Source organism: Rhinatrema bivittatum, chromosome 2 (assembly GCF_901001135.1).
Source record: "Rhinatrema bivittatum chromosome 2, aRhiBiv1.1, whole genome shotgun sequence".
Classification (NCBI taxonomy): domain Eukaryota; kingdom Metazoa; phylum Chordata; class Amphibia; order Gymnophiona; family Rhinatrematidae; genus Rhinatrema; species Rhinatrema bivittatum.
In genome coordinates this window covers 510,774,860-510,797,255 of record NC_042616.1, presented here as the reverse complement: position 1 = coordinate 510,797,255, position 22,396 = coordinate 510,774,860, and the positions used below count along the sequence as shown (strand labels likewise).

Below are 22,396 nucleotides of genomic sequence, written 5' to 3'. Positions count from 1 at the left end.
AGCCTGCCTGAAGAGTTGGGTCAGGGCTTTCGTGACCGCAGCATAACCAGACAGGTTAAAGATTGCACGCCACTGTTTCCCAATCAGTGCCTATTATTCCTGCCCTATGAGAAAGAGGTAAATAAACGACCGTACATGGGGGGATGGGGGGGGGAGGCAAGGGAAAGAGGGAGGGGAAGGGGGTAGAAGTTGGCAACAGGAATTGCGTTCAATTAAATGTTGTCTTCTGCTGCTGCTGGGCCAGTCTCACAGCTCTTAGCACAAGACCTACCCCGCGGCAGCAGGAGACGACATTTGGTTAAACGTGACTTCTGCTGCTGCGCACATCCCGAGCCGGCAGGCCACCACCGCAAAGTAGAGAGAGAGGACCCAGGGGCTGCCAGCAGACCTCACCTCACTGGCAGCTGAAAAAGAGGCCCAGGCCCTGGGAGAGAGTGTACTTTCTGCCAGAAGGAAATCACTAAGTACCTGATTCACTAAGGGTTTTTCCCATAGACACAAAATGGGAAAAAAGCCTTAATGAATCTTGCCCTAAGTGAGAAAAATGTGAAGACTCTCTTTTCTTACTATGATTTAAATAAAAATGCTGGATTGCACTGAAATGTAGGATGATTTGCAAAAATACCATATTATTTTGACAAATAAACCTGCAGAATTTTGCAGAATGTGTGCACAGATTTTTCAATTTTTTGGAGCAGAATTTTCAATTTTTGGCACAGAACCCCCCCCCCCCAGCAGTAAGAAAGGCACTCACCCCAGCCCCATAATAGAAACACCTTCACTTTCACCTTCCTGTAAGATACACACACATGGGGGGTGGGGAGAGGGATAAAGTGCATGCACGCACACACGGGAAGAGAGGGAGGGGGATGGGTTCCCCCCGCACATTCCACTCACCTCCGGATACCATTTGCACATCCATCACTCACAACTACGATGCAACACCATTTCCACACAGGTGGGGAGGAGAGGAGTAGGTGGCAAATATGGAGAGAGTGCCAGGGGGGAAAGGTGCCTATACACCCACCCTCTATTACTCAACCCAACAATGCATATCACCTGCACCACCACATAGGTGCACTCCTCATCACCATATACCCCACCCCCACTGCACTCCCCTATCGCTACCACCACCACCATCACCTTTACACACCCCTCTGCAAGCCTTCTGGCCTATACCCTTTACCCATGCCTTCTCCGCTGAACACTCCTCCCCACCCCCCCAGACACCTACCCCCATTCCTCCACCCGCAACTCAGCAAGCAGAAGACCGATAATGTACACATCCAGCGGGAGGTATAAGATCCGCTTTTTGATGCTGTCATGCAATTATCACTTTCTCTTGTTTGGGGGTTCACTTATCATCCACACACAATGGGGGGAGGGGGAGGAGGGATAGGGCCATAAATTCTATAGCTCTCTCCCACCTTTCTTTCATTAAAATCATTTAACACTAGCCAGCCATTCCTTGCATTTTCCACTAAGGAACAATCATGCAATCTAGAGCAGAGAGGCTAGTGCTAGGGTTGGCAAGCTAAGCATGCAGAGGCATAGCCCCTAATATGACATAAAGATATGTTAACTAGCTGCATCTCTTATTAGGCAAGGGTGTATGCCCTATGTAATTCTCGCTTGCTGTATTAGGTTGTATTTACCTTTTCTCTGCTAGCAAATTAACAAATTGTTTTTAAATGACCAATTACTAATCGAGGGCAACTGACAGGACAGAGTTGTAAGGGTTAACCGAAAATAAAAAAGATTGAAGAGGTCAAGGGCAGGTGTGCAGAGGGCTTGGGGGCTCTTTTTCAGCCTGTTTGTACCCGCTCCTTTGGACTTCCACCCCATTCAGAACTGGGGGTTTACTGGGCAACAAGTGCCATAAGCCTTCATTCACAGCTCCCCACTCATGGTCTCATTTACTAAGCATTTCCCCCAAAGACACAGAATGGGAGAAAAGCCTTAGTAAACCAGACCCTTGGTGATAGTCCTCAGAGTTGTCCAGATGTTTAAAAGTAGGAACGAGACTTGTTAATCCCAAGGTTACGTGCACGACCTTTGGAGATGGCGGGAGAAGAGGTAAAGCACGGATAAGATGACAACAGTAAGGGGATCGAGAGGTTTGTCAACATGGATTCTGAAATCAATAAGCAGAATGAAATCTGATGAAGAAACAGCATTAAAAAGAGAAGCAATCTGAGAACTGCAGGAGGAAAAGGGATCCTGCTTTAGTGTCAGATAAACAACAACATAATAGGAGCTAGAAGAATTCTAGGTGGGAGGTGTTGAGTGCTCAAAGAAAAAAAGCTGAGAGGATAGAGAAGTGAATCTAAATTCAGTCACAGCTATGACTTATCTAGGCATAAGGTATGAGACTGCTCTTAGAGCTGGAAGAAATGGTTTTAACCAGGAGGAAATACATTGCCAGAATCCTCTTAAATGGAGGATACTAATGGTATTGTTCAAAATAAGTCCATTTGTAATGTAAGGGAGCATATTAAATTCCAAAATCAGTAATCTGAGTACTGCTACCAACAGCTGAAGAACCAATTTAGCAAGAATCCAAAACATCTATAATATGTGGCACCACCAAGGGGCTACTGGGACAGTTTGCCCTGGTTCTTGTAAGCAGGGGACCCTCAAAGTATTACAGCAGACAACCCGGTCGGGGGGATAAAATTGCGGCAGTAGCACAGCATAGGATACGCTGACAGTCCAGGTCCCATGTTTAGCCGGGGGTTCTATAGAATCACGCGGCCAGGCACGCCCAGAGACCTCTATTTTATTTTATTTTTTTATACTAAGTGGTGCAGAATACGTAACATAGCATCAGCGTGCCGTCAATGGCAGCGATGATCGAAAATACGGAACGCAGAGCAACTCCGGAAGGCGAGGGCCTGCACACAATATTGGTGACCCTGGGGAAGCAGCAAACCTCGACTAATCAGAGCTGCAGGCTGGGAGGATAAAAAGTAGAAGGCAGATCCCTGTCCAGCTCAGTGCTGGGATGTCCAGACTTTCCTTACCCTGGAGCAGGCTGTGCTGTACAATGTTTCCACACTTAGGCCTAAGAGAGCTTTCTTGCATCTAGGCCTTCATACAGAGCGGTTTATATACAGCCGTTAAGAATGAATTGAATGTTATGTACTGAATGACACTTGAGTAAAGTCTCTGTGCCGTGCATTTTAGTTCTGTGAATTGTTAGGTCTATGCCATTACTTTTGCAGTGCTAACCCTGAAAACATTTTGATTGGATTTTTCAATTATTTTTAACCTACAAAATGTCATTGTCTTGTTACCCTTTGATAACTGTGGCCCAAGTCCTAAATACATACATTTTGGGACCCTGGAAGTCACACTACCTTTTTCCTTTCATTTGACAGGGTGAGTTTCCAATCACTAGGAGCTTGATTATCTCAAATTCAGAACATGACACATTTTTGCTTGAAATTCTGCTCACTTCAGCAAATAAAAGTAATCCAATCTTCCGTTAAAAACCCCAATGGTGAAGATCACAAGTTTCCTTTCCACGCATTTTTAGCTCAAACCCAGCTTGGCATCGCCTAACACATTATCAGCTTCCTTACAATATGCATAACTCATCCATTTTTGGATAGGTGGAGACACTGATGTCATCATCAATACATAGAATTGGGCAGAAACCGTACTGAGTATATTTCAGCCATAGCAATAGCTTACACTAATATTTGCTTACATTTCAATATATTCAAAAGCACTTACACATACTAACTATACAGGAATCAAGGAGGGAGGGAGGGAGGGGGTATTGAGGTGGTGAAGAATTACAAAAAAGTAAATCCATAGGGCCGGATTTTAAAAAGGTTACATGTGTAAGTCCCGGGGCTTTACAAAAGGGGCGGTCCGGAGCAGGGCCAGAGGCAGCTGCAAAAGGTAAGACATAGGCCGGGGGTGGAAGGTCAGGTTAGGGGGAAGGGAAGTTCCCTTCCAGGCCGCTCCAATTTCGGAACGGTCTGTGAGGGAACGGGAGAAGGCAGTGCGGTGAGGCGCGCACAAGGTGCATAATTGTGCACCCCCTTGCGCGTGCCGACCCCCGATTTTATAACATGCACGCACCTGTTATAAAATCAGGCATACATGTGCGCGCGCGCACGTAGGCCGCACGCACTTCTTTTAAAATCTACCCCATAATGTGGGAAATAAACATCTATAAGGAGCTTACCAACACTACTATAGAGCTAAAGAATGGCTCTTGCATACATGTGAGCCTAACAAAATAATTCTGTCACACTGCATACATCTTACCCTTACTCTATCATCAGCATTTCTATACATCAAAAATTCTCTCACGCTCTTCACAAATGCCACCATTGCAGTTTTCAACAAATCACAACCCACCACACTCTTCCTAGGATAACAAACACTGCCCAAAACAGAACATAGGGTAATAGGGGACAAAGTAGCCATCAGCATAGGATACTACAACCATCCACAGGATCTAAACTCATTGAAGAAGTGACCCAGCTCATAGAGACACATCACCTCTCATGTACAGGAGAACTCACTGAATATATGAGGGGACTATAAAATCTGAAAATGTTAATAACTTACTATCCTGATGCAGTCCTTGCCCTCCAAAAGGAAACAAACTGTCACATGCAAATTGACCTGTCTGCTTTCTTGCATGAAGACTAATGTAGAAGTCTTTGTTAAATCCATATAATAGTATAAAAGTACATTTTAATAATCATTAGCTTTAGCTTTTAAAAAGGAATTTAAAAACTGGGTTAATTTTTGGAATGCAGAGCCAGCCATGTTGGGATCTAAGGATACACAGATGGCAATGGCTGATGCTTTGGACAGCAGGACTGTCCCTTTAGTATGGTTAATGTTTTACTACTTGTTTTTTCACAATACAGAGGTTCATAAAACATGTAAATCAGCTTATCTTGAATAAACTGAGATGCCTTTTCTGAACAAGCAGCAACATTTCAGTAAGTCAGATTGCGATCACTATTTTATTGAATCTAGTAGTCTTCAAGCAGTAACTACTATGCTCACAAACATATGAATGCATAATCTGTCATAGAAGCTAGGCAAAAGGAGTAAAAAAAAAAAAAATGGTTGTAGAGAGTTTGTTTTTTGGGCTGTGACAGTGAGTCAGGTAACGGAGGGTTAAGATATTACACTGACATTTTAAATTTATACTGTCCTTTTCCCAAAAAGAAACCTAGAGTGGTTTACATCATAAAGTACAATAACAAAATAGCTCACATCATAAAAAGAAATAAAATTAGGGCTTCTGATTTTAGGTTTTAACCAATAAACCCTGATAAAATATCCCAAAAAGGAAAAAAAAAAAAGAATAGGTGTTTATTAGACAAACACCAGAAAAACAGAACTTCTTCTAGCACTCTCACACCTTTCCCTTTGCCTACTCTGGACCCTCCACTTTGCTTTTTTGTGCCTTTTCCATGCCGACGACTCATCTGCACAAATGTACGAGTTTGATTCAACCAGAAAAGGTGCCCAACAGTAATGCCTGCAGCGCGAAAACACCAACACACACCGATCTGTGGTACCTACGAAGAACACCTAAATTTACAATTTATAAAACACCTAAAAACAGAAACCCTAAACATTGCCTCAGGTACAAACTTAGATTTAAGTCCTCTGGGGATAGGGAAATACCTACAGTACCTGAATGTAATCCACTTTGAAGCGCTGAAAAAAAGTGCGAAAAGCGGAATCTAAAATAAATAAACAAATAAACATAATACACAAAACCCTAATTGAGAGCCACTCCCCCTCCTTACTCTCACTAGGGAGAGGACCAGGCCGCATTGCATTACTAACCCGCTTCCTCCCAATCAGAGGCCTTAAGACTCCCTTGTGGTCACACCCACCCCTTGGGGGTGCCACACTTTAATGCGCTGCCAGCTCTTCACTACCCCCTCCCCTCAAAATGGCTATCATCTGTAATTCCTCTACATATTGTAGGCGTGCTAATGAATAGAGCTGAAGCTTAATGAGCAAGAATGTGCTGTAATGATCATCAGATGTTTACCTTGATGGAAACAGTTACATTTTGAGTAAGTAATTCTCCCTCAGACAAGGAAAAATTCTGCTACTGAGCAACAAGAGAACAGCTTGTACATTGTTCACAAGTGTTATATATATTTTTTTCATATCTGGCAGGGTTAATTAATGAAAACTGCATCGCCAAGGAGCAGACTATGCTTTCGTTTTCCAAATTTAGGAGTCTTGCTACCATTGCTGATTCATAAAAATCACAATGGTATTTAGTAATGAGAATGCGTGTGCTTCGTTAGAACAGCCCAGAACATTTCCAGCACTATTCACCGTATAAAAGAACCGCATCACGGGGCATTCAGTCCTAAAGAGCAAACCTTACCAGTCAATGTTCTGGGTTTCAAAAGGAAATCTTTAAGCACACCAGGGAGATTAACTGCTACGCATGCGCTGAACATGCTCTGAATTCATTCCACTCAACACCATGGAAGGCAGAAATGTAAAAAAAACCCAAAAAACAAACCCCAAGTTCTATAAAACACATGCACGGCAAGGTCAGTCAACACCAGCAAGTTATTTTCAAGCAGTGGTCCCCTTTATGAGAAATAGCAAAATGCTAGCAAACATTAGCAAGAGAATGTATTTGCTCCAGGCTCATGTCACTCAGCGAGAGGATGACTGGGTAGAGCAGGTAAGGGCAATGATTAAACGACAAATGTGCAGACACTTCTGAAGGGCTAGCGGTGCACATATAAACACCAAAAGGGGGAAGTCGGAAGTGGGATGGAAAGGCAGTACTGAAAAGGAGGCTAACTGGCCACACAAGTAATGCCATGCTGGGTCATACCAAAAGGGGGCATTGAGTCCAGCATCCTGTCTCTGACGGTTGAAGTGCTCAGCAAATCCAAAACGCAAAGATCTGTTCCATAAGAGACGGCGATCTCTAAGCCTGCCTAATAATTCTCAAGGAACCTGTCCTTCCGAAACTTAACCAAACGTTTTTTTCAAACCTAGGCATACTATTAGCCTTGACCACATTCTCTGGCAACAAACTACAAAGTTTAATTGTGCATTGATGGAAAAAGTACTTTTCTAAATGTGTTTTAAATCTGCTATCATTTAGTTTCATGGAGTGCCCCCTAGGCCTAGTAGTATTTGAAAAGGAAAATAACAGTTTCCTATTAACCTGTTGTAAACCCTTTATGATTTCACAGCCCTCAATCATACATGATGTGGTATGAAATGTCACCTATGAGACACATGCCCTTAAGGTTGCAGTCCTCTCCCTTAACTAGCCAGTTTATGCACATAATTAATAGCTTCATTTGTGTCTGTCAGGAAAGCAGAAAGCACTCAAAGTATGCCTCGATTTTTGACATTCTTTTGCTATTTTAAAAGAAAAAAAAATGTAACCGTGATAGTGAAACAAAGCAGAAAACAAAAGACATTGCTGCAAGGAAATTGGTAGGTGAAGCTAGTTGTTTGTGGCATACTATAGGGGATACAAGGCAGATATAAGAACCAATCCCATCCAGCATAAACTTTACATTTCACACCCTTTCAACAGCATTACAGGTGTTCACAACTTCTGCTGATGTCTGCTTTGCAGTGTATATTAAACAGACCCAAGACCACATCAGGTTAGGCAATTACCAGAATGCAAGAAGTTTTGAATAAATTATGCATACACTGGATGCAACAAGATATATATTTATTATATTTAATATAAGTGATTAGAAAGGAAGATATGAAAATATAGGAAAGCAAGACACAGATACTAAATAATTACGCACAAGATTCATGTCCACGTTACATAACACTGGCTAGTACTCTCGATCCTTAAAATAAATCCAGTGACAATGGGTCAAGTTCATAAAAAGGTTGTCCTGTTTCCCTCTTATGAAATGTTTCAAGTATAAAACCAAACCCATTAATACAGTGTAAAATGGTCAGTTCTCATTTAGGTCAAAAGTAAAAACGGTAAGTACTATGGTTTTACAAGTCACAAATGTAAAGCAGTGTTTACTTTTTCTTGCAAAGGAAAAAAAAATCTAATCTTTGCATAAATGTGTGAAAATTACAGCACGATATTTGTTTTGAAGATATTTCAATGTAAAAAAAAAGGAAAAGAAAGATAAAAAGGAAGCATGAATTTAGTAGTTATGTCACATTTTAAATGTTAAAGTTAGGAGTACCATCAGACAGTGCATATACAGAAATTAAATACATCCAAGCTGATGCCTTTAGTTGGAGATGCCAATATTTGGATACTACATCTAAAGCTACTAAATAATTTATGCCATGAGATGAATACATCATTTTACAGAGTTGCATCTAAAGTTCCCATCTTTAGAGCATAGCATAGTAAAACTTTGAAAATAAATATCTATATTTTAAATAGCATTACAAAATAAGGCATAGTTTAAACTACATACCATTAACCCTTGAAGAACTGCAGCCTAACCAGAAGTGGTCTGTCCTGCATATCCATTAATAAATAGTTTATTTTTGTTTTTAAATATTACTCTGAAATACACTAAAAATGTATACAAATTATTTCAAAAGACAAAAAACCAATAATTTAAAACAGTTCTTAAAGGGTTAAATTCAGCAAGCTTTTTCCTGCCTTTATTCACAAGCTAGGAATAGATGGGACAAAACCGAAAGCGCAGGCTCTTCTAAGTAAAAAGGGGGACTGATCCCATTTTGGGATCAAACTAGCTGACACCAGCAGTTAAAGTTTCCCAAAAAAATGATACAGGATGGGGAGGGGGGGGAGGGGAGGGAAGCGGGATTAGAATGTGACAAGCTCACTGAGCCAGCACTGCGAATGCGTCCTCTCCAGAACCGTCCCTCTCTGTTATTGATGGTCTGTGCAGCTGTCGCTCTCATTAATTCCACGTCACTTGCTCCAGAGTTCCACTCGTCCGGAGGGACAGATGAGAAAACAACTTTGGTGCCTGTCCATCATGCTTACCAAACAGACCCCAATGTGCCTCCCCAGACTGACTGTTCCATGTCTGTCACGCTAGAGTGAGAACTTGTTTCCCCACCTCACCGGTACAGGTTCTATAGGCAACAGGGGGGGACAGGGGACCTACAAAAAGACAATTGTGCTTTAACAATTAAAAAATAGTCTTTAACTTAATACAGGCTACATATTGCTCGCTCTTGACTTTTTTTCTTCTTCATTCCTGGTTCAGAGTTTCAAGAAAAAACATTTTAGCACTAGTAAAAAGGCAATTTGCTTCCCTGAATATGTAAAAAATATACTTAAGTTTTTTTTTTCTTCCTTATAAAGTCTTATTTCTTATGCCATTGTCTCATGACAGCAGGTGATATTTTCAGTCTCCTCTCGATTAATACCAGAAACGGGCCGTCGTTTCTTTCCTCCCCAGTTTCCTCTTCTCTTGCACCAAACACCAACCCGATTCAGATGTCTACGGAATACAGATACTGGAATACTTTATCTCGCTTTGCAATAGCATAGCATGCTTTTTTTTTTCTTAAAGCTGTTTAGTAAATTGTCTCTTATCAAAATTACTGATATTGGAAGGCTGGGAAAAAAAAAAAAAAAAGAGACAGACATTTTTTCAGAAGTCTGACTGCTATTGCATGCGGTCTGCCTGCAGCTGCTGCGGCTGGTACTGCCCGAAAGCTGCTGCGGTGGCGGCGGCTGTCCCCGGGGCTGCAGCCGCAATCGGTTGCTGGAGAGCGTAACCGTACCCGGCAGTGGTAATGTATCCTGTAGTTGCTGGAGATGCAGCATAGGGGTACTGGTCATAGGCAGCGGCGGCAGCAGCCGCCGCTGCAGCTGAGTACTGTGCATAAGTAGTTCCAGTGTAATCAATGTACGGTGAGGTGGAGGCCGCAGCTGCTGCAGCAGTAGGCTGGATGTGCGGTATTACAACTCCTGGCTGCACAAAAGCCTGAGGGTAGACGTAATGAGCAGGTATCCTGTTGGAAAGGGGGGCAAGGGGGGAAGGAGAAGACAAGATAAAAACATTACATTTTAATTAGACAATGAAGCTAAACTGTTGCTATTTTCATATATGGGGGGGAAGGCAGTTGGGAAGGGGAGAATAAAACAAACTCAGTTTAGTGGTTATTGTTCGAATAGGGTTGCCACAATACCTGGGTTTCTATCAATTTTAAGAATCATTTAAGTAGCTCCAAATTTGTAATGTATTACAAGCACAGTATTAATAGAGTTAGGTACTGGCTTTCCAAAAAAGAATATATAATTTCAGCATTAGTAGATTTGATTAAAAAAAACAAAAAAACCCAATTATAAACATAAAGATACACAATAAATCTAGTCTTTTTTCTGACCCTATTGTGTGCTTCACAGAAAGTTAATCTCATTTTGGTGGCTGTTAGTGTTAGTACAACTTGTTTGCTGATTGTACTGGGTTCACATCTGTGTGTGTACGCGGATGCATGTAAAATTAGTCGTACAACTATTAGAGGAGAAGTTCTTCAGCCAAAAGGGAATTTATAGGCAGTGTGTTTAGCATAAGAATAAAATATTGTAGCAACCCTATATAAATGCTAGGCAGTCTCAGCAAACAATTTCTCTGCAACCTCAGTCACCTTTATTAAAATTAAAAAAAAAAAAGAAAAAGCAAGAACAAAAATGCAGGCGACAAGGGAGTTTTAACTAAATAATCACAAGTGTGGTAAATCACAGCAGAGTCACACATTCTGCAAAGTCTAGTGCAGCTTTTCTGTCAAAACAGGACATTGTGGGAAGCTACGCAGATGCTAGTCAAAACCATGGCATCAGATCCCAAATACATGTGCATCACATACCATTGCAAGGTCACGCGGACACAAAGGTCAAACCTGTTTACATAAATATTAGGCCACTTAATGCATTGCCCTGTGCCAACTTGTTTGCTTCTAAGCAAAATCTGGACACTTGGAGAGTCTGTTCTTTTAAAATAGACCTGGGATTAAGAAAAATCTCTCCTGGTAGCATTAGATTATTCCAGCCTTTGTTTATGATTAACATATGTATATAAAATTTCCCCATTTTTACTGCTTAGTTGAATCCTATCAACAGAACTTCAACAGCTTTGTTACCTGGATATCTGTAATCACCGTGTGTTTTTTTTTTTTTTTTTAACAGATAAAATGAGACCATTGCTCCAGATGGAAAACATCTGTCTTCTACTTTCCTAGACAGCCAGATACGAGTGAAGCAACTAGACTTTTATTATACTTAAATTCCCTGCATGAAAACATGATACCTATTTTATCTACTATCTTACTTGAATTACATGTGCAGTACACCTAATTTTAACACAAAGGTGTTAACAAGTATTACAAACATAATGGTACTAAACAGTACTTTGGTCAAAACTGGTTCACTTCCCTGTACTAGCAATGAAAACAAAAGTGACTCAGTTTTTAATAAAGGAAGTTAAATTTTGGCCACATGCATACTCCTCTAAAAATAAGGGTCATATCATAACAAATTCTGCTATTGACATAATAGTGGATCTTTAATACACCACCATTCAGGAATCAATTACGCCAGACTAACAAACCAAATCACTTGAAATAAATTAAGCACACTGTTACTGCAGTATTCCTAATCTGACACAGCTTCCATTAACACCAACAGGACAACAATTTTAACACTTAAAAATCTAAAGTTGATGGATCTGCAGTGTGCCACTCTATTACATTCTTCATCAATTTGCAGCTAATATATCTTGCCAGAATAACTATTGCAACCCAGTAAAGTCAGTCCGAATGAATAGGACAGACAGTAAAATGTCTAGCAAAGAACAAAAATCCCTCCCTGTGAAATGCTGTTCCTTGGAGAAGATTCCATAGCACTGGCCCTCTCACTGAAGGGCTTTACAAGTGCTTTGTTAAATCCAAGACATAGGATGCAGGTGCTCCCAGCTTAAATCACTGTAGCCAAGAAACTAAGCTTGCAGAAACCAAGGAACAGGTGGAAGACTGTGCAACTTTATCCCTTTCAGCCATCTCGGTCTTCTATGTACGTGAAACTTTCACAGGATTGTGGTCATCATCAGTTGCCATTTTGTACAGTGACTGACAGAGTAAGCTGCAGTGGGACTATTTTGGATCCTCTATCATGTGACAAGGGTGTCAAGGAGAATAAAGTGTCTTTACATGGGCAAAGTGGATTTCAAAGCACCAAAGAGACCAATCAACATGTATCCCGAGGAAAGGCTAAACTATTTTGCTGTCAAATGAACGGATCACAAAAAAATTAAATATAAAGTCCCCAAACCATTTATCTTTCCAACTATTTAACTTGAACAAAGCATTAAATATACTCTACTTCTACCAGCATCCTTCTGAATGCCTTTCTCCTCCAAATTAACAGCTCGATCCAGTAAAGTCCGCGGGAGAGCGGACGAACGCCCGCTCTCCCGGCGCGCGCACCGGCCCCTCGCCGGTGCGCGCTATCCAGTATTTAAATGAGGCGACGCGGTGCAAACGGGGAAAAGGAGGCGCTAGGGACACTAGCGCGTCCCTAGCGCCTCCTTTTTGTCAGGAGCGGCGGCTGTCAGCGGGTTTGACAGCCGACGCTCAATTTTGCCGGCGTCGGTTCTCGAGCCCGCTGACAGCCACGGGCTCGGAAACCGGACGCCGGCAAAATTGAGCGTCCAGTTTTCGGCCCGACAGCCGCGGGCCGAATTCAAAATTTTTTTTTATTTTTTTTTTTTACTTTTTTTTACTTTTTGGGACCTCCGACTTAATATCGCTATGATATTAAGTCGGAGGGTGCACAGAAAAGCAGTTTTTACTGCTTTTCTGTGCACTTCCCTGGCGCCGGAAGAAATTAGCGCCGACCTTTGGGCGGCGCTAATTTCTTAGAGTAAAATGTGCGGCTTGGCTGCACATTTTACTTACTGGATCGCTAGGGAATACCTAATAGGGCCATCAACATGCATTTGCATGTTGAGGGCGCTATTAGGTGCCGCGGGCGGGCCGCGTGTTTTCCTCCCCTTACTGAATAAGGGGTAAGGGAAAACACGCGTCCAGAGCAGGGTGACAGTGCGCTCCGACGGAGCACACTTTACTGGATCGAGCTGTATGTCTCAAACCTCCAATTACTTTTCACCTAAAATTAAGACGTATGATTGCTTTTAATCTGAATTAATTCTGCCACTTTGACTGCAGCAACTGCCTTTGCCTTTAACTCAGCCCACAAACATTAATCGTTTCTAAAGAAGTCATCGTCGTATTTTCATTCATCCTGTGATACAAAAGAATATCAAGTTCATACACTACGAATATCAGCACTAACATGGCAACTCAAGTTAAGAGCCAACTTCTCTACATACCCCGTTAAGAACCTTCAGAAACTAAGGCACGCACATAATTATTTCAACAAGGCTAGCCTATGGTCCATGTGTTCTACGGGTACAACTAATTTCCAATTTCGATACGATTCTAACAGCCAGATTTGAATGAACTAACATTAACTTCTGAATCCTAAAATGCACCATTCATTCATTACAAGTTTTAATTAGCAATAATGCATTTACAGTTAATAGGCAGAGGAATGCAGCCTTCTTACTAAAAGAATAAGGTTACAGAAGCATTACATTTTCAATTTCAGTGACAAACACCTGCCACCTATGGTGGAAATCCATGGTCTCTCTCTTCCTATATCCTCCCATGCACATTCACATCACTGGTTCAAAATACAATCAGCTATTTCCTACATACGATAAATATCTTTTTTCTTATGCAAAGAAAGAATATTTCTCCCATAATTAAGTGAGAAATCCCTATTTCTCCGTTATCACATAACCATCCGTTGGTTTTAAAAATTACAGTAGCCAGACTTGGTGAAAAGGAGAATACCTTTTAGCAAACAATTCTCTGCACAGTGTATATGTGGAAATGAGGCAGATGGGACTTAAATATAGCAAATGTACATTAATATTGAGTAGAAAAAAACTTGAAAGAAAAAAAAAAACCCTACAACTTCATTTGCTGGAAGCTGCACATGGGAGCCATGGATCATCAACCTACATAGCTGGACTCCAAATCCTGACTATGCAGACAGGTTTATAGAGTAGATGAAAGGGCGAACAGTTGTGATAAAATACTCTAAGAATATAAGCTATAGTACTTTTGGTGCTTTATGGAGATTGAATGACAATTGCTCTAATAACCAGGAAATTGATATTCAAAGCTCGTGGGCATACGACTTTTTGAGTTACGTGACAAAAATCCAAGATTTGAAATTTAAACCCCTACTGACTATATAAACTGTGTGCTCACCTTTGCGCATACAAAAATTATCTGGACAAAGTGAGGCATTGAGGCATTCCGGTAGCGGTGCTAAACTTTCACTGGAAAGCACCCATATTCAGCGCTCTCCGGCTAAAGTTACATGCACAGCTCTGGTCAGAAAAAAATAACTGTCCTAACTATCTTTGGCTACGGTTACACACATAACTTTATCAGAGTATACTCAGCAGCAGACTTGCGTACCTAAGACCCACTGAATATCTGGGAAATGTTACGCGTGTAACTTCCCCAGATATCATTGCCGCTTGCCGGCTTACCAAATATTGACCTCAAGATATTTAGCCAAGAATGAATGTGGCATGATTGCTCCCTGCTTCTGAGTCCAGGAATCGAGGTTTGCCACTCTCCTGTCTGAAGGATGGGTCTATTATTAACAGTGCACAGCTAAGCTCAAAGAATGCAGCGCGGAAAATTTAAAAAAGTCAAGCAATGATTATTTTGTACATGGTTATTTTTGCTGTCTGCTGCTTTGAACAGTTGCTATTGGGAAAACGGGATATTTATTTATTTAGAATTTTTATATACCGACATTCTTGATACAAATATCAAATCAGGTCGGGATACAAATTATCGAACCAAAAGATAAAGGAACTTCTCTCAGTTTATACCGAAGTTTTAATATTTGCTATTTGGAGATGATGTAATACATTTTTAAAGGAAATGGCTTATTAAATCTCTAGGAGAAACTGCATGGTTTTGTTTTTTTTGTGCAACTAGAGTGGAAGCACACGGTTAATAGGAAGAACCAAACAGGAAAAAAAAAATTTTTTTTTTAAACTACAACATGCAGGCAAAATGATTTTCTTTTATAAAAAGGTCACACAAAATGTAGCAGTCACTACAAAATATAGTTAAAGGAAAATCACAGGCTACAGCTTCAAAGCAGGAAAAAAAAAAAGTCCCTTTGTGCCCCCCATGGCAAAACAACACTTCTCACCAACAAACACCAAAAACCAAACCAAACCAAAAGAACCCTTCCTCCCCCCACCAAAAAACAAATGCCACTATAGCTTTTTTTTTTCAATGAAATAAAAAGCACACAGTTTAGCTATGAACACCACGTCATGGCTTAAAAAAAAAAAAAAGGCACACTGAGGGCTATTGACTATATAACAAGAAAAAATAAACATACATGCATCGTTAATCACCATTTTGTCTCGTTTGTGTTTGACTCTACTGGTTACACAGTTTAATTCCAAACAGACCTATTCCACCTCTTATCATCAAATCCTTCTGATCAGTTATCTTAACCGTAAACGATCCCTGTCAGATTAGAAAGAAATAAATAAAATTGAGTCAAGCTGAGAAAGGTGGAAGCAGAGTACAGTGGTCTTGGCTGTATATTTTAGTAACAAAGCTGTTAAGCGGTGGGGGCGGGAATTCTGCGTCCTGGCCACACACACACACGTCTTGACTCCACAGTAAAAACACGTGCAGCCTTGCCAAAGAGCATGTTTACAGCGTCTTTGGTCAGGAACGTGGAAGGACACAGTTCACACTTCCAAAGGGATACGGTACTCCAGGAGGTACAGAACGGATAAGGACCAGGATCCCAAAGATTTGGCTAGACTTACCCAAACGGCCTCTGTATAAGAGCCGGATGAATCTGCTGAATACCAAAGGCAAAACCTAAGAACAAAAAAACAAAAACAAACCATAACTTACTTGCTTTATCAGTCTCCCAGCATCATACTGTCAGAATCACTGTTACAGAAAACACTTTGAAAGGTGTACAAAATGTAGACTAGGCCAAATATATTCTGAAAAGTCTCTTTACAAACTAACGTCATTGTCCTTCAAGCTCTGGAATAATTCATGACAATGTATCAAGTGACATCACAGAAGAATCTCATATGATGCATGACCCAACACAAAACCAAAACAATAAGAACAGTGAGGCAGCAATTATCTTTTTCCTTTTTTTTTTTTTTAAACTATTTTTGGGCCTGGCAGTTTCCTCCTGCTCCTTTAATCTTCCATCTCACATTGGAACCAGCCTCTACTGAGCTACAGTGCCAGCATGATCCATTCACAACTGCCTGGGGAGGGGAAGGGGAGTTTTAATTTTTATAGACCTCTCCTCGCACCATCTAGCCCAGCGAGAGTTCCTTGCAGAGGGCTGCACAAGGCCATGGCAAGGGGTGAGCCATGCGCTACCACCTCCACTGTCATTTTGTCACTACAGCAGCAACAAGACTAAGCTCTTTTGCATGGCCGCATCTTTGGAAAGGAATCTGCTAGCAGGCTGCATCAGAGGAGGAGAAATAGCTCTCCGCACCTTATCTTCTGGGCCAGCCATGACATTGGAGGGGGAGGGGGGGGGGGGAGGCCCCTTCCCCACCCGCACAGAGTGCTGTTTAACCTGGCGATGGTCCTGGAACCACAGACCATGACTCCCGCTGGAACCTGGTTAAGGATGCACTCTAAATCTATCCAGCTAGTGTCACTGTTGTACAATGGTCAAGACTCCCTCTCCCTCCCTGGGATATGAACGCTGCCTCCACAAAATCCCCACCCGACCCAGGGAACAGAAGACCTGAACTAGGAATCAATTGGCCAGGTCCTCCCATTGGCAGTGTATATAGCACTGTCTCTAAGCCACAGGGCTATCTTGCACAGCAGTTCCCTTTTTCAAACTACCCACCCAAACACCCTGTTTTGGGGGGGGGAGACTCATAAAATTCTGAAGTTTGATTGACAGTAACATCCATCTTACTTTCCTGCCCTCTAAGCACTAGACTTATGTAGCACTATTAAATATCAAAGGTGAAATATCGAAGACCAGCGGCAGTTGGAGTATTGTTGCAATGCTTTGTCATTCTTTTCAATCAACTGACTGCCTAAGTGGCATAACATGAGGAGCAGTGTATACAGTCTATCACAATAAAACAGATTAGAGTGTATCACCATTCCGTGCGGGATGCACACTGATTTCTCATGTCCTCATTAAACATGTTTTTAATCCAAAGTGTGCATTCCACTGTCTAGTCACAGGGACTACTACAAAATACAATGGTCGGATTCGAAGCATTATATTTCTCACATCACCAGTCTTAAGGCTACCCAGATGATACCATTTTTCAGAAGCTCACAAATTGCTGCTTTGCACTTTTAATTTTCCAGGATTAATAACGAAAACGTGGCTTTTTCTTTTGTCCAACACACAAATCATCCAGGACCCACTAATGGGTCCAAGACCGCATGTTGGAAACCCTGCTGTGTTAAGAGAGGAAGCAGAGTTGCTTGTGACTGAGTTACTTTACCATCTTTTGCTAATGCACTGTTGCCACAAGAGTGGTAATTTTGCCCTGGCAAATTTGGGAGAATGCATAAACTAATCAGAAAGCAGGTTAAAAAACTGAAATATTAGAAATCCATTTTTTTTTACCCACTAACCTCTGAATAAGACTAGTCCATGGTAAAGTATTACCATTAAACATTTTTAAATGAGGAATATGAAAGGGACAATAAGTCTGTGAACAGCTGACTCAGCAAGTAGGCAGGGGCCGGCCATGAAGTGCATTAAGCATATGCTTTGTTGCAATTCCATATTATATTCCGTGTGCGCTTGTGCCATAAAAATATGAAAACCTCAACCAGACTGGCATAATAAAAAAGTTTAAGAAAAAGGGCCGCCTAAAAAGTTTTGCAAAAATCTTAAGGCCATCCCAGAAAAATTATGGCATCACATTACTAGAAACTGTAAGAGCGCAGGATGTCACAGAAAATTCAGGTGATCGTGAGAAATCCTAGAAAAATGACAAGTCATCTTTTCCGTGACAGCAGTAATGAAAGTATAGCCCTCCTAATGATCGGCCATTCAGCCCCATTAAGTTAACAAAATATGCACCATGTTACAAGAGGGGAAACACACTTCAGGCTGGTTTCTTTCTGGTCCATCTTTCTTCTCAACAAAATATGAAATTATGGTTTCCTTAAGTCTCCTTCCTGCAACATTAGGGAAGGGTGGTCCAAAAGACCAAAACTTCCTTGCATTTAAACCTAAACGTGCAGGATTGTGAACAGGTGGCTTTTCTGCATCAACACCCATTTGCATAAAGGGCATATCACTTCATAGCTTCCAAGGACAGTAAAAAAAAAAAAAAGAAAAGGAAACTCATGAAGACTTCATGTACAGTTTAAGAACTGCACTCACAAAAGTGGGGGTATTTGGACTAAGAAGCCCGATCTTCTATTTTTACACTTTGAAGTTTCATTTCTTCACTTGCAAGAAGTTCACTTGCTGGTGCAAGACACTTTCCTCACCTGGCTGCATAATCCTTGGTTTCGCTCCCAGATACGCAAGGTTTACATTGGCTTTCCTGCCATCGATGATGGGGTTGGGGTCTTTACAGGCCCTTTCGGCAGCAGCTCTGTCGGCCATTGTGACCTGTACAAATACAATATAGCCAAGTAAATTATAATCTGCTTTCACAAATTCAACATAAACAAGTAAATTATAATCTGCTTTCACAAAAATAAATAAATAAAACCGCCACTGCATCATTACAAACGTCTTAGGCAATAGAAAACCAGCTAGTTTGCCAACAGGTTTCTCTAATGGCACCCTCCGAAACAGCAATAAAGGCGAATGCACGTTTACATGATAGGTGTGCGCATCTTGCCAAATCATGTCAAAACAATGCTCTGCACCATGCCTCGCAGCACCAGCCAGTCTGAAAGTGTCATCCAGCCGCATGAGAGCAACACAAAAAAACAACAGCCCGGATCCCAGGGTGGCCTAACAGTCTGCCAGAACTGAAATGCAACTTCCCAGTGCCAAGTGCACTCCCGACCCGAGCACCAGCACGAGACTCAACAAACAAAAAAAAAAACAACAAACCAAACTTCAGGGAGCCTGACCCAGCGTGGCAAACCTTTTACAAAGGGTTTCTTTCTCCACCTTCCCCATACTCTGGCGCTTTTCAAAAGCGGCAGGGGGGGGGGGGGTGTGTGGAGCCTCCTCAGGAGGCTTTGGGGGGGGGGGGCCCGGAACGTATACCGAAAGCGTTTCCCCCATTTTGTGTCTCGCGGGAGAACTGCTCGGCGCATCTGGCCCCAAACAACTTACAAATCCGTAGCCGCGGGACTTGCCCGTCTGCCGGTCGGTGATGACCACGGCTTCCTCGATCTCGCCGAACACCTCGAAGTACTTGCGCAGGCTGGAGTCGGTGGTGTGGTAGGGCAGCCCCCCGACGAAGATCTTGGTGTACGTGGTGTCCTTTTGCGTGGTGTGCATCTTTCTTTCTTTCGCTTCCCCCCCACCAGCCTTCGCCGAGTGGCGCTAAACACAAACAAATGCAGCAGGACCTCGGTGGGGTGAGAAGGTTGGCGGCCAGGAGAGAAGGAAAAAAAAAATAAGAAAAGAAAGTGAACAGGGCAGGTACACAGTGCAATTCCACTTTTTTTTTGTTGTTGTTGTTACTCTTTATAAAGAAACTTGACGCTGGCAAGGGCAGAGCTGAGCGCCTCGGGGAGTCGCACTAGTTTGGGGTTGTTCTTGTTTCTGAGGTAGATGAACGGAGTCGGCGGCCACTGAGCACCGCTGGGGGCGGGGGGGAAAGGGAAGGAGGAGAGAAAGTGCGCGCAGGGCCCGAGCGCTTACAACTGAGGCGCTCTCCGCCTTCGCCTGCCCCTAAAAGCCGGCGGCCGGAGCCGGGGCCACGCCCATCCCTCCACCGGAGCGGGGAGGGGGGAGAGGGCGGGGCCGCCGCGCCCTTTTTGGCCGCCTGCCCACCTGGAGCACGCACCGGCCCGACAGCTGCTGCCGACAGCTGGAGCTCTTCTGCCTTTCCCCCAGCAAGGGGGCGCGTGGCCCGCACGCGACGCGCCGGGGCATAGGCGAGGATGGAAGCGCGGGACTGCTGCGAGACCGTGAACTCGTTTGTGCGCTTGTAGAGACGCCTCCTGCTTCTAGCTATGAAGGAATATAGTGCCAGAGGTAGATCATTAATGAGAGGGGTTTTTTGTTTTTTTTAAACACCGTGGTATGGAAGATGAAAATAGCAAAACAAGTTCAATTTAAAATAATTCCATTAGCTGTTAGTAGAGACAGGCTTATAGGTCTTGTGACCCTGGTATGCCCCAGGGAAGCGCAAAAACATTTATCGTTTTGACTTTGCCTATTAGCTACATTTTATTTTCAGATATAATCACAAAGTGAAAGGAAGAGGAATTTGTACTGTTTCTCTCTTTTTTTGTTGCTGTTCATTTAAGTTAGGAAGGCAGGGCCCAGCTCACTGGTTGCAGGGCCCGTGTTAAATTCCGAAATCCAACTGCTTGTTGCTCTGGCCATGTGGGCTGGGGATGCTGAAAATGCAGCTTTCATGGTTCCAGAGATGATGGCATTCCATGTACCTTGCAGTAATGAAACCTACTGGCTGACTCGAGTGCACCCTTACGCCATAGTCCAGTTAGATTAGATGCCAATTGAACTGGAATCTTCAATGATCAGGAGGAAGCTGTCAGACAAAAAATAACTGTGATGTTTGACAAATCATGATCCAGGTTTGTGATTGTAAATCCTTCCTGTAATCTGGGGATTTTTCCTGCCTTCATCGGTGCACGATGCAAAGCTTGACGCGCTACATTTTGTTAGGGTGTGCTGGAACTGAGCATCTATCTATTCCTGGCCAGTGACATTATTTATGTGCACATTGCCTGGATGCATAACATGCAGAACTTCCAGGATGTGTGAACTTGCTTCTTTTATAGGATGATGACTTGACTTCCCCACAGATGACATTCTTTGTATGCTTAGAGTTTATCTGGACAAGTGATGAAAAGCTTAAACGGTGCTCCTCCAGTCTTTCAGTGCGCAACCTGGGAGATAACCGTTTATACTGTTTTGAATTATTTTAGAATAATGTAGGCAACCAGGACCACCTCTTCCCTCCGCCAACACCCTTTACAAAATTTAACCACTCAAACATTACAGGACAACATTTTTTTTTTAATCAGCAAAGCCGCAGCTTTATTAATCAGTTGTGCCTGAGCCAAAATGTACATCATTCCCCACCCCTACCCCAATGCTTTAGTGACCATCCGCCTCGCCCCAGCAAGATGAACTTTGCTAGGTCACCTGCCTAGCCATTCCGTTTGTGAACTCATTTGACCACTGCCCAGCAAGGAGTTCCACAGGGACAGCTGCACCCAGCTGTGCCCGTAGCCAAATGGAACTTGGCACCTGCCAAGCCATATGATCAATCAGCATGAAGCTGCCCCCCCTCAAATAGGCTTGGGCCACCCGCCCTCCCCCCCCCAGCTATGATAAAACTTTCCCCATGAACCAACAACAATAATAAATAGGGTGGGTGGGAGGGAATGAAGAACAGCAAAAAAGGTAGACTGAGGAGGAGGAGGAGGGGAACAACCTGCTCAAACCTGGCTCCTCCCATATCTGCTGATGTATCCAGCCTCAGCCCATTGAGGGCTGCAATCACTGGCGCTTCAAAAAAGACGCGCGCGTGGTTCTCCTGGGAACCCGGGCTATGGACGCGCGCGACTCGACGCTCCGCCCATGAACCCTTCCTCCCTCCTCCCCTCCTCGCGACGCAGCGCTTGCTCCGTAGAGGGCCTGGCACCACATTACATCGAGCATGCGTGCACGGAGCACGCCTGCTCTTCCAGACTTGACAAGGCCTGGTCTTTTGATGTCATCAGGGCTGGCGATAGTATTTTTGCTGCCCCTGAACGAACAATTACTGTGCTGCCCCCCCCCCCCCCCACACACACCATTCTGCCTCTGCCCCGCGCCCATCAAAAAAAGCCCAGCTCCCTTCAGCAAACCTTAATGCCTTGCACACACACACACAATTCAATTATGCATTTATAACAGATTTTACATGGAAAAAAAGTTTTCTGAGGCAAAATATCACTTACAATATGCATATTATATTTACATGCCCTGCTGTGGTGCCAACTAGAAAATCCTGTAAAAAGACAGTTGGAACGCCTATGGAATTACATTTTTTGTAATGTGTGCTGGGTGTGGGCTTGGCCCTCAGATCATAGTGAATAAACAGAATTTCCATTACAATATAGTATACCTCCCATACCAAACAATCCTAACTGCCAG

General features: G+C 42.8%; 1 protein-coding gene across 4 annotated transcripts; it reads right to left on the bottom strand.

Moving 5' to 3' along the window:
• Positions 1–7,703: 7,703 nt before the first annotated feature.
• Positions 7,704–19,940, bottom strand: RBM24 (RNA binding motif protein 24). 4 transcript variants are annotated; one of them, XR_003854712.1, is made up of 5 exons: positions 19,391–19,940; positions 18,586–18,709; positions 15,894–15,948; positions 15,468–15,582; positions 9,829–9,966 (listed from the first exon to the last, which is right to left on the bottom strand). XR_003854712.1 is itself a non-coding variant. In XM_029590709.1 (5 exons), exons 1-4 carry the CDS (start codon positions 19,556–19,558, stop codon positions 15,561–15,563), a joined length of 369 nt encoding a protein of 122 aa, XP_029446569.1. In that variant the 5' UTR covers positions 19,559–19,940; the 3' UTR covers positions 9,833–9,966; positions 15,525–15,560. The 4 variants fall into 4 exon arrangements, 2 of the variants coding, with proteins under 2 accessions (XP_029446568.1, XP_029446569.1); XR_003854713.1 differs by having other exon boundaries at positions 9,831–9,966; positions 15,452–15,582; XM_029590709.1 differs by having other exon boundaries at positions 9,833–9,966; positions 15,525–15,582.
• Positions 19,941–22,396: the final 2,456 nt, after the last annotated feature.

What these genes read in the sequence shown, in the direction of transcription:
- RBM24 (XM_029590708.1), bottom strand. Translation starts at nt 19,558, where the DNA reads ATGCACACCACGCAAAAGGACACCACGTACACCAAGATCTTCGTCGGG. An exon ending in AGTCCCGCGGCTACGGATTT is followed by an intron (nt 18,710 to 19,390) that starts GTAAGTTGTTTG and finishes GTATTTGTACAG; the next exon opens with GTCACAATGGCCGACAGAGC. An exon ending in ACCAAGGATTATGCAGCCAG is followed by an intron (nt 15,949 to 18,585) that starts GTGAGGAAAGTG and finishes TTTTGTTCTTAG; the next exon opens with GTTTTGCCTTTGGTATTCAG.